This window comes from Theropithecus gelada, chromosome 2, assembly GCF_003255815.1.
Source record: "Theropithecus gelada isolate Dixy chromosome 2, Tgel_1.0, whole genome shotgun sequence".
Lineage (NCBI taxonomy): Eukaryota > Metazoa > Chordata > Mammalia > Primates > Cercopithecidae > Theropithecus > Theropithecus gelada.
In genome coordinates, this window is record NC_037669.1 from 132210529 (window position 1) to 132226633 (window position 16105).

A 16105-nucleotide genomic window follows, 5' to 3' on the forward strand; every position below is an offset into this window, starting at 1 on the left:
AAGTCTGAATGCCTAGTCTGGAGAGTGAAAATAAAATCACTTTCCTCATAAGTATCACTTTACTACCTTGTACTCTTGTACTGGGGTGCAGGGAAGTGGATTCAGTCGTTTTTAAAACAAGGACTGTGTTACAACTGTAGGCAGAACATTGTTCTAGAACAGAGAAATGTACAGAAAGAAATTTGCTACAAAAAAGAATTTCTTATGATCAATTAGTCTTGGTGAATCATTTCTTACCAAAGCTACCAAATGAAATGGCTTTAGGATACTCACTCAGAAATTAAAAGGACATTTTCATTTTGCACAGCCAGGCCATTAATTCATGAATTATTTAATATAATGTTAATTTATACTGACAACTGACTATAAGCCTCAATTAAAATATCCTGAAAAACTCATTACCCATCAACCTATCTCATAATGAATGTGTCATATCCTATTTAGAAAAAATAAATGAGCACCAGTGCAAATGGTAATTGTATATTGTATTTTGTGAGCATCAGAATTCAGCTGGGGTGGCAATAATCAAAGTGTGTCTTAAAGATCATAGAAACCTAAGACTTTTCCAGCTAGACACCAAATAGGTCTCCTGTTGTCACTTAACAATATTTGTGTTTCTGGCATCATCATAAATTCCATATTCTTGTTTCTGGCATGAATTGTTTGTTCATGACAAATCTCATTTTGATCAACTTCTGATTTCTGTCCTAATGGCTAAAGGAAAAGATGGAGCAGGGGAAAAGATTTAAACTAAACCGAAGAGGTCCGCTAACTGACAAAAGGGTCAATCTCTGACCTAGAGATGATTTTCTATAGAAAAGAAGCAGTGTAACGTGGTGGTTAAGAGCACAAGGTTTGTCTAACTGGGTCTGAGTTTCAGCTCTTTCTTAAACGATTATGGCTGTCCTCGTTAAGGACTTGCATTACTTAGTGTAATGCTAGCTGTTGTAACAGATTCAATGCAGTATAAAGGCACACATGTAATCATAGTTTATTTTTCACTTTTTTTTTTTTTTCCAGTTTGAGGTGAATCCTATTGGATGGCAGGTAACTCTCTCCATGCAGTTTTTCCAGATGGAAAAACCCACATTTTTTCCATCTGGTGGCTCTGCATCCCTCTAGGTTCTTGTGATTATAGCTGGTACAAGGAGAAAGAGAATGGAGAGGGCAAGCCCTTTCTTCCAAGCCTTGGCTAGAATTAAGGCATATCACATCCACTGACATTCCATTGGTAAAAATGTGTCATGGGATCACATCTAGGGCCAAGGGGCAGAGGGCTGGGAATGTCTCTGTCTCTCTAGCCATTTCCCAATAACAATTCCAAAACTATAAACATGGTGGAAAGGTATGAATTTTAGCAGATTGGTAGCTAAAAGGGCTGTTTATCAGAGATGACAAATTCTGAGGAAGGAAATTTTTCAGATCTTAGATTAGATTTGAGGGTAACTGAGGGATTAAAAAAAAAAATCAACCAGTCATGGAGGATTAAACTGGAGAACAGTGAGATTAAATGTGAAGGAAAGTCAGTCCCAGGGGCTCATCCCTCGGCTAAGAGGAGAGGCGTCATACATCAGAAGAGTAGAGTGACGTCAGTTAACAGAGGCGTCAAAAGGCAGAGTCCTAATGATTAGAGCTTCTCATTGGGCCAGTCTTCAAGGGAGGACTGTCTGCTTGGTTCTGTGCTGGGGGCTACAGTTACAAGGGTGGCTGAAGTTTGCCTCTACCCTTAAAGAGGAAATAGAGAAAAATCTGTACTCAGGAGGTAGAGGAGAGCTTTTGGAGGCTAAAAGTGTGTGTGTGTGTGTGTGTGTGAGAGAGAGGCGCTCTAGTGGAATCTTTGAAGATGAGAATGTGTTGGTGTGGTCAAATTTCATTGCAAGGAATCAAACTTCTCTGCAATTGCCCCTCCTGGTCTTCCCTACCTTAATTAGCTCTCTGTACTCTGAAGTATTTAAGCAGTACCAAGGAATGGTTAAAGAAAAAGTGAGGTAATCACAGAAAAAAAGGTAAAAATAGATGTTAAGTACAAGAATAATTATTGGATCACTGTTTCTGGTGGCAGAAATCTGAAAAGATATAAGGTATGTTCCACCAACACTGGGGATTACTACAAAGGTATTAAAAAGAATGACTTTGGGCCGGTCACGGTGGCTCATGCCTGTAATCTCAGCACTTTGGGAGGCCAAGGTGGGCAGATTACCTATGGTCAGGAGTTCAAGACCAGCCTGGCTAACATGGTGAAACCCCATCTCTACTAAAAATACAAAATTAGCCAGGTGTGGTGGTACACACCTGTAATCCCAGCCACTCGGGAGGTTGAGGCAGGAGAATTGCTTGAACCTGGGAGGTGGAGGTTGCACTAAGCTGAGATTGTGCCACTGCACTCCAGCCTAGGCAACACAGCGAGACTCTGGCTCAAAAAAAAAAAAAAAAAAAGAAAACAGTAACTTTGATCTGTATGTCCTGACCTGGAAGGATGTCTATGGATAAAGCAAGCTACAGAGATCCTACCTTTGTAAAGACAAATGGAAATATAAAACCCCATGCGTGTGTATCTATATAAGCATAGAGAAATGTGTTAGAATGCATTCCACGTTTTTGCACTGGTATTTGGAGGAGGGAGTGGGACTTGCAATTATTAACCTTTCCCTTAAGCATCACTGTTTTGTAAATTAATAATTAATAAACAGGAAACAAAGCTACAAGGATGCCTTAAATCTCAGAAACTGGTAAAATTCAGAATGTTCCCACCACCTGAGCTCTGATCATTTACTTTTTATTCAACATTTATTTATTCAGTATTTCCTGGGTGTCAGGTACCTTCATAAACATTATTCAGTCTTTATAATAATCTGAGGAGATAGCATTTACAGGTGATGAGATAAGACACAGACAGCTTTAGGAACTTGCTCAGGGTCAAATCCGTGGGAAGATGGAGTCAGCATTTGTGGTCAGTCCCTTCTGGCCTCAGAACCTGCACACTCTCATCTATGCCTCACTCTCTAAAAATGGGGAAGAGAAGCAGAACTTGATTTTTGAGGTTGGTTAGTCTAGCATTCTAAGCCGGTAAAGGTCCTAGTTTACATGTGGAAGGATGATCTAGAGCAGGTAAGAATCCTGTTGGATATAATCCCAGTCCTTGCTGATAAGTGAAAGCAAAATTACTGGAAAGACTCAATCTCAAAAGAATCCCCTTAGAGAGTGACATTTCTACCATGGGCAGAGAAGGCTGAAAGGAGCACCAGTAAATTGAATGTAATTCTCCTCTGAGTATCTCAAGGCATGGTGGGAAGAACAATTGTATTATCAGCTAGGCTTTGACCCAGAGGTATTCTGAGAGGCCCTCTGTGGGTATAATCTCATTTTCTCTCTTTTGTTCTCCAGTTGGGAGCTATTCGGTTATGATTATGGGCTTCAAACAATTAGAAGAACTTAGAAGCCATGAATTTCTTTACAACATGCATTTCTAGCCAGAGATTGCATGGCTTAAGACACAGAGAAAATGCATTTCTAAATTTTTACTGGAACTGGCAGTTCTGGCAAGGATTTTAAAATGTAAGTCTTTTGTGGTGGGCTGAGTTTTAGCCCCAGGGCTCCAGGTTGTGAGTGCCACCACAGGAGGTTCAGAAGGCCACACTACCTTCTCTTGCTTGGACACAGGCATTTTCCATAGCACTCTTTCCAGCTCTGCTCTCCCCACAGATTGCAAACTAATAGGAATATAATATTTTTTAATTAGAAAAAAACTAGATACTTAGAAACATGGTTTAACAAAGCTAAAGAAAAGAAGAAAGTGGAAGTCAATGGTTCTCAACATGAGAATCTCCTGGAGACCTTTAAATGCCTCAGTGCCCAGGCTATACCCCAGACCATTTAAGTCAGTCCATGGGGGCAGGACCCAGGCACCAGTGGTTTCTAAGGCTCTCCAGGTGGTTCCACTGTGCAGCTAAAGACGAGAGCCACTGGCTCACTGACCAACATTCTCACCCAGTAGAAGCAGCAACGACGGTCCAGCAGCTGTGCTTGGATTCACAGGGCTGGGATCACCCCAGGAGATCCCTGACAGCTGGTGTAGGAATTCAGGGCCCAGTCAGAGACCTTTGGGCAGCCTAAGGCCCCACTCTTAAGCTCAGTAGCGAGCAGCAACCTGTCCTCCTCAACAGCCAACTCACAAAAACCAAAATATATTTATGAACTGTGTTCTTTTTCTATTCTAAATGGAAATAACTTGTTTGAGGCCCATAAAAAATGACTAGTGTTACAATTTAAGATTACCTATTTTGCGAAACAGAAGGCTGTCTAGGAACATTGGCAAATCTTTTTAATTCCTTACAATACTTAGGATCTGAGTATTTTTGAGAAAGGAAAATGGAGACAGTTGTCTAAAGTTCTATCTTCAGATTACATCATGGACCTTGGAGTGAAACCAGGTGGTCCGTGGGTGGTTCTGGAATGTTGAATTGTTCATCTTTGCTTTAGTTTATGGGTCCCTAATCACTACATGAATATTAGCTAATTAAATCTATTTTCTGAAACTCTCCACTTATTAAGAAACAGTGTGTAACTGCTTTAGACTTCGAATCTTCTTTCATGAGACCAACAGAATGGTTAAAAATTTGAAAATAGCAACAACGGGCCTTGGAGAAAGAGTAAATGCAAGCATCATTCATTCACGTGGTGAATTTAGTAAATGGAGTTTGATACAGTCATAGTGCCCTAACAAGACCAGCAGCTATTAAATACTAACGTGCTACAATTCCAGATGGATCACTTAAGCAATAACAGAAGTGCAGGCTCTGATGCTACTGACCTTTGATATTCTTCGGATCACTCTCTCACACACACATACTCACAGACACACACTCACACTCATAATTTTCTGGGCAATTTGCCACCTTGTGTGTCCTCTAGAGCAATTAGTTTTTTCACTGACAAAAGTTTCCTGGTGGGGAATTTAGTTGGAGAGGGGTTAAGCCATTATAAGGCTTGCTAGTGAGCAAAAAGACATATCATATGAAACAAAGTTTTAATTTTTATTTTACATATTTATACATAAAACTTTCAAGGAACCCTCTGAATCCAACAGAATGTTAATAGCACATCTAAAAAGGAACTTCAGGTAGTCAACATTCACAAAATGTTGAAAACTGAGTAAAATATACATATTACGGAGAGCTACAACTTCACTACGAGGCAGGCATGTATTTTTTGACTTGTATAGCACCGTCATTTACAGTTCTTCTTTAAAACTACAGTGAAGAATGAAAAGTAGTCAATGGGAAAATACTGTTCCAACTTAAAATCTCTAAACAAATAAAAATAAAGTTAAAACTACTCTCTTTTATTAACCGTGATTTGTGGTGGTGTCAGCACTGTACATTTTTTTGTAACAATATTTTATTAAAATGCCTGATATTAAGTGGCACAAGTAAAAAATTAAAATAAATTAAGAAGCAAAGGCCAATCACTGGACATTAAGCTTCAGACATTATCAATGACTAACACTGATATTTGTTTGTTTCTGCACCACCTTTAGCAACAGCATTTTTACAACCACAGAAGCAAAATAAATTCTAGCTTGTTCTCTGGTTGAATGGCTTCTTTTCACTTTGCAGGCATTTTCTCTGCCATGTGCTTCTGCTGACTTTCAGCATGTCTGTAAAATAATTAATACAATTATTTAGCATTATGTAGAAAGATCCAAACTGCTTTTCAATCAATAGCTACAGCATCCTGCAAACTGAAGCTCAGAGTTACTGACAGTGAAATAGATGAGAATCAAGAAAAAGTACGTTATTCAAACTCTTTGAACTCTGATTTGAACTCCTTAATTTTTACATTTTGTGTATGATTCCTTTTATTTAGTAAGCCACTGGATGAACCTGAGACTTATAGACATTACTACTTTTAAGAAGAAAAGTTATGTTTGAAAATGAAAAGAAATAAACATCTGGGATACTTTTATCAACAAATATTAAATATGTGTCTTCCACGGGTCCTGATACTGGGGATTTGATGGTAAGCAAGAAAATGAGGTCTTTGTTCTCATGGGGAATATGTTCCAATGGAGAGAGACAGGAAAGGAATAAATAGCAAACAAGGAAATAACAGATGGAAATAAGCATGAAGCCAAAAGTCGAAACAAGGTGTTCTGATGAGAGTAACTGAGTGACTACTTATATCTAAGGACACATGCAGACACAGATCTAGATATTAACTAAGACTCCTGACAGAAACCTGGAGCCAAAAATCTAATTCACTCCTGCAAAAGCCAATGTCTAACAAATGGCAGGTCTTCGTGGATGTAAAGATATTCCATGTTTGCATGTTTTTTCCCCCAATTAATCCTAAGGGCATGGTCTTGGCAGTGAGGATAGGGTGAGTCTTCTTATTTACCAAGCTCTATTATGGGCCAGGTCTGGTGGCTCACGCGAGGTCAGGAGTTTGAGACCAGCCTGACCAACATGGCAAAACCCTGTCTTTACTGAAAATACAAAAATTAGCTGGGCATGGTGGTGTGTGCCTGTAATCCCAGCTATTCAGGAGGCTGAGGCAGGAAAATTGCTTGAACTCGGGAGGCCGTGGTTCCAGTGAGCCGAGACCGTGCCATTGCACTCCAGCCTGGGTGACAAGAGTGAAACTCCGTCTCAAAAAACAAACAAACAAAACCAAAACAAGCTTTATTATGACCTGTGAACCCAAAAATAGGCCAGTGAAGCAGCTAGACAGTGGGACAGAGTTAGACAGTGGGGCAGAGGGGGAGGAGTGTGACCAAGCTGTTTACATCACTTGAATGGTCACTTCTCAGAGAACGATGGGGTTTGAAGGCTGCAAAAGACAATGGTTTTAAAGGACGATTTTAGGAAATGATAAATTTGGCAAGAGAAAAACATCTAGGGCTGTGGTTTTCAGCTATAATCAAAGGTGTAGGCATAGTTTGTGTGCTGCCTGGACTCCAGTAGTCAGTGATGTCAAGTTGAACTCACTGGTTTTATGCAGAGTGTGTCATATCAGGGAAGACAAACTATAAATACTTTCAGAAACAGGGGAGTGACAACAGTGTCCTTGCCACACTCAGCAGCCCATCAATAAATGGCACTATTCAACTAACATTAAAGGCACTCAGGAAAAAGTACCTTATCAATAGCTCTCCATTCCTTAAAAAATCTGTCCCCTTTAGCAGAACATCTCATGGCCCTGTTGATGTGTAACAAGAATCAAATATTTTCATAACTAACTCATATGCCTCACTTAAGCAAATCCAGATCAAGATATTTTGATGCCTAGTGAACTTGATTCCACTGCAGCTAATTACATTACAGTTCTCACAGCAATTTTTAAATATACTACTCTGTACATGTACATGCACGCACACTCCTGTGCACATGCACACACATACATCAAAATGTTTTCCAAGAAGGAAAGCAGAACAGATGGCACACAACTTCAGAAAATATTGAAAATTGGGTAATTTTTTGAGACATAAATAAAATAGTGAATTTCATTAAAATTTTAAACAAAGGAGGGAAAGAGTTTCAGTCCATAAAACTAAAAGGTTCTTATCAGCAAGTTATATAAGAGTCCCTATTAGGATTTGTTTCACTGAAGCCCCACCAAAACTCTTTTTTTTTTTTAATCAACAATTTTTATTGAGGGCTTACTATGTGCCCAGCAGGCCCTGTGCTAGGCTCTGGGGACAGAGTAATGAATGAAAATGACCTCACCTCTGTTTTCAGGGAATTCATAGTCAGGTGGGGAGAGACAGCAAAGGAAACACAGTGCCATAAGGCTCCACATGACAGAGATGAGATGCTGTTAGGAACACTGAGGAGAAGGTCTTAACACAGTCTTATGATCAAAAGCAGGTCATATAATTGCTGGTGCTGTTTTGTAGACCCACCACATGGCTGTTCATGTGCTGGAAACATGCCAGCATGGAATGACCCTGACACGCCAGGGTCAACTCCCCTGGGAATAGTCCTGATTTACATGGAGGTGTAATAAGTTTAATGCACTGACAATCCATACGAGAGGAGAATGAATGCTAAAGAGCCAAGTGTTTGGAGGTCAGGGAGGGCTTCTCCAAAGAAGCATCATCCAAACCTGTGGTTCTCAAATTTGGCTATGCCTGAGAATTATCTAGGAGCTTTAAAAAAATTCTCATGCCCAGGCTAGCCCACAAGAATAATTAAATAAGAATATCTGGGGTAGGATCCAGGCATCACTATTTCATAAGCCTCCCCACATGGTTGTGTTGTGCAACCCAAATTGAGAACTACTGATGAATGGACATCTGGAATAGTAGGAGTTCTATAGGTAAAGGGAAGAGGTGGATCACATGTCCCAGCAGGACCCACAGCTACTCCTTCCGCCTTCTGAGATCTGGCTGTAGGACTCTGGGGCTGCTGCCTTTAGGGATGTTTAAGTATCCTCAGGTCCCTCCAATGAGGAAAGTTACTTTTCTGCAGCCAGGAGCAGATGTAGAAGCTTCTTCTCACCAAGAGAAAGGCTAGGCAAGGACATCATGCCCCTGGGGCCTATGGTAGGACTGCCCCAATTCAAAGGATGCCACAACACCTTTAAATTAGTGACTCCTCTCCTTTTAACTCCATGGTTTTGCCTGCCCTGTTTCCGATGGTCACACCATCTGAAAGTTATAAAAACATACACTGCAAACCTAAGTATTAGCCTAACACTTAGAAGAGGCGGGGACTCTCACCATCCTCCTTGCCAAAAAGAAATGCCAATACTATTTTGAGAAACAGAGAAAAGATCTCTGCTGTCACAGGTAAATCATAGTTTGCAAGACTTTATATATTTTTCAAAAAAATGTAGGTCCTGATTGTATATTTCACCATTGATTTCCCATAATCTTAACACCTGCATGCAAACTTCTTGAACTAACAAAAAAGGGATGTTTTATAATTGCTGGTGGTGTAGTGCCTGAATACATCTTTAGATGGCAATAATATTATTTGAGTGTTATTGTGATATTTCAGATGCAGGCAAATACGTTCAAAGAGTATGAGAAGGCTTACTGTTTTGTTTTGTTTTTGGCTAGGGATAAGGCAATATAATATGTAAAACATACAAAACAGTGCTGCTCGTAACTCTTAAAAAAGAAAGCTTAAACATATTTTTCCAGCATTTTGCTACTAAAACTATTTTTTATATGATTGCATCACTAGACAATTATTTTACCCAGCATTACACATTGAGATGAGGTCCTATGGTAGGTGCTGGGAGCATTACTATCACTACATATGTTTTCAAGCTTCTCTGGGATTGTTGTAGATCATGTGGTTAACTCCTTACATCATTGTGACAAGAGGTGTTCCTTCTTTGCAGAGCCTTCTACTCTCTAAATACTATTTCTGGGATTAATAGCAATTACTCTCTCGGTTTAAAGATTCCATATGGACCGTCTCAGAAAAGACGCCATAGTAAATATGTGCTCATAGGAATGTTTACAGCATTCCATGTACTTTATATGCTTACAGTGATATGCTTTACTGCAAGGAAATCTGCAAAGAAATGCAAAATTTTGACCAGCATTAGCCTAGTTTCCTTGTCCCTTAGGAAGGGAAGCATTCTTTTTACCTCTTTAAAAAGAGGACGTTGGAGCAAAGCCCAGCTAAAAACTCAAGTCCTGGAGTTTCCCCACGGTGAGAACAATCTGGTGGTACTGTGGCTGCAGAGAGATGCCAGTGTCCCTGCCTTCTGGGCATGGCAGAGGCGATCAAGAACTGGATCATATAAGAGCTTGTGCTTTGGAGAACTCATCACATGGATGCTTGTCTGGAAACATGCCAGCATGACACGGCTTATGCCCAGCTTCCCAGGGGACAGTCCTTCAAGGTAAAGTCCTCCAAGACCAGAACTACTGACCTGATTTAGGTGGAGATGTGAGAAGTAATGCACTGACAATTCATCACAAGTGGGTTGTTACCAAATGGTTGCTAACAAGCATGCATTTGGTAGGGACAATGGAATTCTGCTTCTCCTCCATCTGAACAGCTGGCACCAGCAAAGGCAAGGTGAGTTATTCATGGAAGTAGAGGAAGACGTTCTCTAGAGCTAGTTTTTGCCTAATGCTTAGATTTCAGACCACCCTGGGCTTCATTTCTTCTTTGGCAAGAGTGAAGCCACACTGACCTGGTCAAGTCTTCGATGTCCACCAGCATGGCATCCTGCTCTGTGTGCAGCTCATCTCGGATGAGAAGCAGCTGGACCAACTCTTCATTCAAGCCTGTGGCAAATAAAAGAGCATTTAAAAACAGATAAAACTGCCTCCAAGTCAGAATGTGTAACTATTTACAAACCAGTATACCCACAAACAGCTACATATAATAGGAAAGATATTTTTGTAAAAGGTTAGACTTCTTATGTTGCAGAAACATGTCTAATTTGCATAATTATAGAGGTGTGGGAAGAAAAGGAGTCAAGTAGGAACTATTTCCAATTACCTTCATATTAAGGTGGGAAAATAAATGTTAGCCGTTAGGAGACTAGCTTGTTAGAAAAAGCAGGTTTTGTTTTGAAGAAATGTGAACAACAAAGCCTGGAGCACATTAAGTTTCCCATCCTTCAGCTTCAGGACTCTCCCCTCACACTGACAGTCAGGAGGGCCTTGAGGCCTGACTACTACATCAGATGCCGGCTGAAAGGAAGGTATGCCAGGCGTGCTCAAAGCCTTCACACGGCCCTAGGAAAGGAGAAGCCCTAGGTGCAGGTTGTTTTAGGAGAAAGTATTATCTGAAGATATTGGAAAGTCAGATTTGTAATATAGTTAGATATGTAAGACCTGAAGAAATAACCCCTGAAATTTCTAAACAACAGGGTGCCAAGGAAAATATTACTTAAGACTTACTCTTTCTTTTCTTATCTTCTTTCTTTCCTTTTCTTTCCTTTCCTTTTCTTTTTTTTCTTTTCTTTTTTTTCTTTCCTTCCTTCCTTCCTTCCCTCCCTCCCTTCCTTCCTTCCTTCCTTCCTTCCTTCCTTCCCTCCCTCCCTCCCTCCCTCCCTTCCTTCCTTCCTTCCTTCCTTCCTTCCTTCCTTCCTTCCTTCCTTCCTTCCTTCTTTCTTTCTTTCTTTCCTTTCTTTCCTTTCTCTCTCTCTTTCCCTCCCTCCCCTCCTCCTTCCTTCCTTCCTTCCTTCGTTCTCTTTCTCTCCTTTCTTTCTCTCTCCCTCTCTCTTTCTCTCTTTCTGTTTGAAATGGAGTCTCACTGTGCCGGCTAGGCTGGAGTGCAGTGGCGCGATCTCAGCTCATTGCAACCTCCACCTCTCTCTCTCTCTCTCTCTCTCTCTCTCTCTCTTTCTTTTTGAAATGGAGTCTCACTCTGCCGCCCAGGCTGGAATGCAGTGGCGCGATCTTGGCTCATTGCAACCTCCACCTCTCTCTCTTTCCTTCTTTCCTTCTTTCCTTCCTTCCTTCCTTCCTTCCTTCCTTCCTTCCTTCCTTCCTTCCTTCCTTCCTTCCTTCCTTCCTTCCTTCCTTCTTTCCTTCCTTCCTTCAAAGACAGGGTTTTGCCTTGTTAGCCAGGATGGTCTTGATCTCCTGACCTCGTGATTTGTCCGCCTCGGTCTCCCAAAGTGCTGGGATTACAGGTGTGAGCCATTGCACTTGGGCCCAAAATATTTCTAATCTCCCTGAAATCAGTGCACTGGGTTAATTGGGCTCCTGCCACTGAAAAACATGAACAAGCCAAAGCTCTCTCTTGCTTTTTCCCTCAGAGAGGCTAAGCATTACAGCTGCTAGTCCCAGACACATGGAAGACAGTACCCATCTAGCAAGAGCTCTAGGCAGGAAAACAAAAGATAGAATGGGGGTGATCAGACAGGTCCCCCTCAGAAATGCTTTTAGATATCCTGACTTCAAATGATGCATTTATCTGCCTTTAGGTCAAACTAGTTTCCAATTTTAAAAAGAGAGCCAAAAAAAAAAAAAAAAAAATCACACAAAGAAGTCTAAAATTTCATCTGTTCCTGAAAAGGACTAGATGGCAATTTTAGTGTTTAAAAGTCTAAGGAAGATGTTTTAGTGGTAAAACATCAGAAAGCGTTTTCAGTACTTGAAAGAATAACAACTCTAGTAAGTAATTTTCAACTAAAATTAAAATGTAGTTGTAGAATTTTTTAAAAATCCTGTGAATCTATGGTTTCTTAATCAAAATGTTTGACTCTTTCTCTTAATTTTAGAACAATATTCCATGTGTTAACTTGGCACTGAATATATCCAATTTTTTATTTGGATCTTGTGGAAAAATTTCATTTTTTCCAGTGTGCACTTGGGTAGCCTTTTATACTATCACTTAGTAGAGTATCTACATATCTGAACCCTTAATGCATAGAATTTTTTTTCCAATATGAAGTTTTAAGCTTTTTATTATGGAAAATTTTCAAACTGTTACAAAAGCAGAGAAAACAGTTTAATGAATTTCCATGTATCTAACTAGCTTTAACAATTTTCAACTCATGGCCAAGCTTGGATCATTTCTCCGACTTCTACTGGATTATTTTAAAGCAAATTCCAGTTATCATATTATTTTATCTGTAAATGCTTTAGTATGTATGTCTAAAAGACAGGGGTTTTCTTTTCTTTTCTTTTTTAGAGATGGAGTCTCGCTGTGTCACCCAGGCTGGAGTGCAGTGGCGCAATCTCGGCTTACTGCAAGCTCCACCTCCTAGGTTCATGCCATTCTCCTGCCTCAGCCTCCTGAGTAGCTGGGACTACAGACATCCACCACCATGCCCAGCTAATTTTTTGTATTTTTAATAGAGATGGGGTTTCATCGTGTTAGCCAGGATGGTCTCGATCTCCTGACCTCATGATCCACCCGCCTCAGCCTCCCAAAGTGCTGGGATTATAGGCGTGAGCCACCGTGCCTGGCCGGCTTTTCTTTTTTAAATTCACATAACTGCAACACCTTTATCACACCTAAAATAAATCAATCTTTACTAAAACATTCAGTTAGTATTCAAATTTCCCTGTTTGGCTCATAAATGCTCTTTTCTTTTTATAGTTGGTTTACTTGAGTGCATTTGGTTGGCATATCTCTTGAATTTCTTTTAATCTGTAATATCATATAATTATACAGACTCATTCCTCCCTGGGGCTGAAGAGATTGTGAATTTATCTGGCTTAACCAAACTGCCTAAGTGAGAATGTTCTCTCTTTCATCAGGCCAAGCAAACTGCCTATTCTCTGCATGACCAATCACCTTGAGTGAGCACCACTCACCACTCCCTGTGGCCACTTCTGTTAAAGGTCTTTTTTATTCTGGGGAGAAAAGTCCATATTTTGTCACCCTGTAATTTTCACATATTGGTTCCACACACGTCTACCATCTGGAGTCCCAGGAAATGTGTCTAATTTAATTTTATTGATGATGATGATACCTATGATGAATGTGTATACAACTAAAGTAGAAAGTATACTTGTACAGCAAATGACTTGTAACTACTGAATTGTGTTCCAGAAACAGGTGTTGTAAGTCAGGTACATGCACTGTGCTAGGAGCTGGGGATTTAAAATAAATAAAAGGGACCTGTAACTATTGTGAATCTTTAAAAATTCTTAAAGCTTCTGAACATTTTACAGCTAAAACAAATAACAACAACAAAAAAGAGCCTTGTAATTCTCTTATTTTCCTTGCAACCACACAGGAACCCAATGAAATGTTGTATGAAAAAATTGGACCAAAGAAGTAGCATTATTCCATGATGTTTTACATTGAATATCCTATTTTCAAGCATATCTTACACTTACTTTCTATCTGGGAATGGAGATCATTGACTATCACTTGTAGCTGCCCAATAGTCATGTCTCTCAGGTCGGTGGGTTTTAAACTTCTTTTCATCAAGCATTCACTTATATGAGGCATGTGTGGCAGCTGAAGATACAAAGGGGAAGAAATGGAGGAGTGAATAGAGCCACAAACACACTGAATGTAAGACTCAGTTTTCTCTTAAAAGATCCACTCATCCACCCACTGCAATTCAGTGATTAAAAGCTTTCCCAGGCTGTGTCTTTCCCAGTGTGGGGCCCTACATCCACACTACATTACCTAATACGCAACTGGCATCAAAGCACAACACTCCCAGCATCAAAAGCTTTTTGACTGGTTGTGAGTCAATGTTATAGCCACAAATGAATTACCAAGGAATATCAATAATATCGATGACAAGGAAAAAATTAGTATCAGCTACTATTTAATAATTTATACCATGCTACAAGTACTGTGCTATGTGCTTTGAATACTTTATCTCACCGAATCCTCACAATCACACTCTGACACAGGCATTATCATCCCCATTTTATAGATGAGAAAACTGAGAAGTAACTTGCTTAGAACTTCATAACAGGTCAATGGCAGAGCTAGACTTAAACTCCAAAGTCCAGGACTCCTGTTCACTATGCTATATTGTTTTCATTGAAACATGAGAATGAGAATTATAGCAATAGTAAGTTTGCCAGGACCAGTAGGTTCTTAGACTGAGATTGCTTTAAAGGAATTTAAATATTCCCATGACAGCTAATATTGTTCCTAAGAAATAGTAGATATCAATCAAGAGCAAGCTTTACTTTTGTGAAATCTATTGCTTATGTATTTTTCAGCGCTACAGTAGGAAGGAAAAGGAAACAAACTTAATCATTTCTCAATGACAGGACTTTTTACAAACTGCCTTAGAGAAACCCAAGTTTGCATAATTCTGGGAAAGGACTGGGACAGTGTCAACGACCATTTCTGGCCCCCAAACTCTTTCTTGCATTTCAGCTTTTGCTGCTTACAAGATCAGCGACGGGAGACTTTTTCCTGTTCTGTTTCTCCACTTCTACTTGCATTTTGGCCATTGGTTTGGCCATGGCAAGGGCCATTTTGGCTTCAGCTTGCAATTTCTTTTGCCTTGTAAGGAAGTCCATGTCATCCAAGGATTCAGACTCCTCTTCAGTAGTGTCTCTATCAGAATAGGAAGAACTCTGTTTGCTCTGCAAAGGGAAAAAGAGCAGCCTGAGCCTTCCATGCATGCCAGCTAGCATCCACTTAGACATGGGCTAAAATACCCTCTGAGCCTTCTCCCAGAGCAGCTCAGAGTTTCCTCCATCAATGTGACTTGCTGCTTGAGTTGATAAATCTCAAGTAACATAAAAAGGGTCTAGTTTAAAATAGATTTTAGCATAAACAGAAAGAGCAGTATAGTTAATAATGGGAAATATATTTATAACAACCTTGAAATATGTCTCTGATTCTTGGTCTCAAAACTTTCCTGAAGTGACCAGACATAACAAAATATTGACTCAGAGCCAAGGCCCTACGTAGGTTCTTTGAGTGGACAGGATCTCAGGTATCCAATGATGTTCTGATGTCGCATTGCACTCAATGACAACAGTTTCCTCTTTGTTGGTCTTTGGTAAAAAAGGCTATAGACAGACCTCACAGAGAGGAAATAATTCCAGCAACAGGCACCCAAGATTATTCAGCCAACTTCTGTAATGTGAAGGAAAGACATGAGCTCATATTTCTAAGCCCAATAGGGAAGAACTGGATTTAGCTTATTTTCTCTTTATAATTTTTAGAGCATATCTAATTTCTCTCTCTCTCTGATACGGTTTGGCTGTGTACCCACCCAAATCTCATCCTGAATTGTAACTCCCACAATTCCCATGTGTCGTGGTAGGAACCCAGTGGGAGGTAATTGAATTATGGGGGTGAGTCTTTCCTGCACTGTTCTTGTGATAGTGAATGAGTCTCACTAGATCTGATGGTTTTAAAAAGTAACATGTGACTTGCTCCTCCTTGCCTTCCGCCATGATTGCAAGGCCTCATTAGCCATGTGGAACTGGCTAAGTCCATTAAACCTCTTTCTTTTGTAAATTGCCCAGTCTCGGATATGTCTTTATCAGCAACTTGAAAATGAACTACACCCTCTCTCTCGTTAGAGACAGGATCTCACTATGTTGCCCAGGCTGGAGTGCAGTGGTGTCATAGCTCACTGCAGCCTTGAACTCCTGGGCTCAGGTGATCCTCCCGCCTCAGCCTCCTGAGTAGCTGGGACTATAGGCACCATGATCAGCTAATGTTTGTATCTTTTATAGAGACAGGGT

The 16105-nt window shown here is 40.2% G+C and overlaps 1 protein-coding gene across 6 annotated transcripts in view; it reads right to left on the reverse strand.

Moving 5' to 3' along the window:
• Positions 1 to 5011: 5011 nt before the first annotated feature.
• The window catches only part of LOC112618307 (schwannomin-interacting protein 1), a 614431-nt gene continuing 603337 nt past the window's right edge, over positions 5012 to 16105 (reverse strand). For 5 of the 6 annotated variants that reach the window (XM_025375246.1, XM_025375250.1, XM_025375247.1 and 2 more), the window contains 4 exons: positions 14792 to 14989; positions 13769 to 13892; positions 10156 to 10249; positions 5012 to 5656 (listed from right to left, as the gene is read on the reverse strand). In XM_025375246.1, the coding sequence (XP_025231031.1) occupies positions 5605 to 5656; positions 10156 to 10249; positions 13769 to 13892; positions 14792 to 14989 (468 nt within the window). In that variant the 3' untranslated portion in view covers positions 5012 to 5604. Of the gene's footprint in view, positions 5657 to 9792; positions 10250 to 13768; positions 13893 to 14791; positions 14990 to 16105 lie in introns of those variants that run through there. The other variant, XM_025375248.1, reaches the window with a different exon arrangement.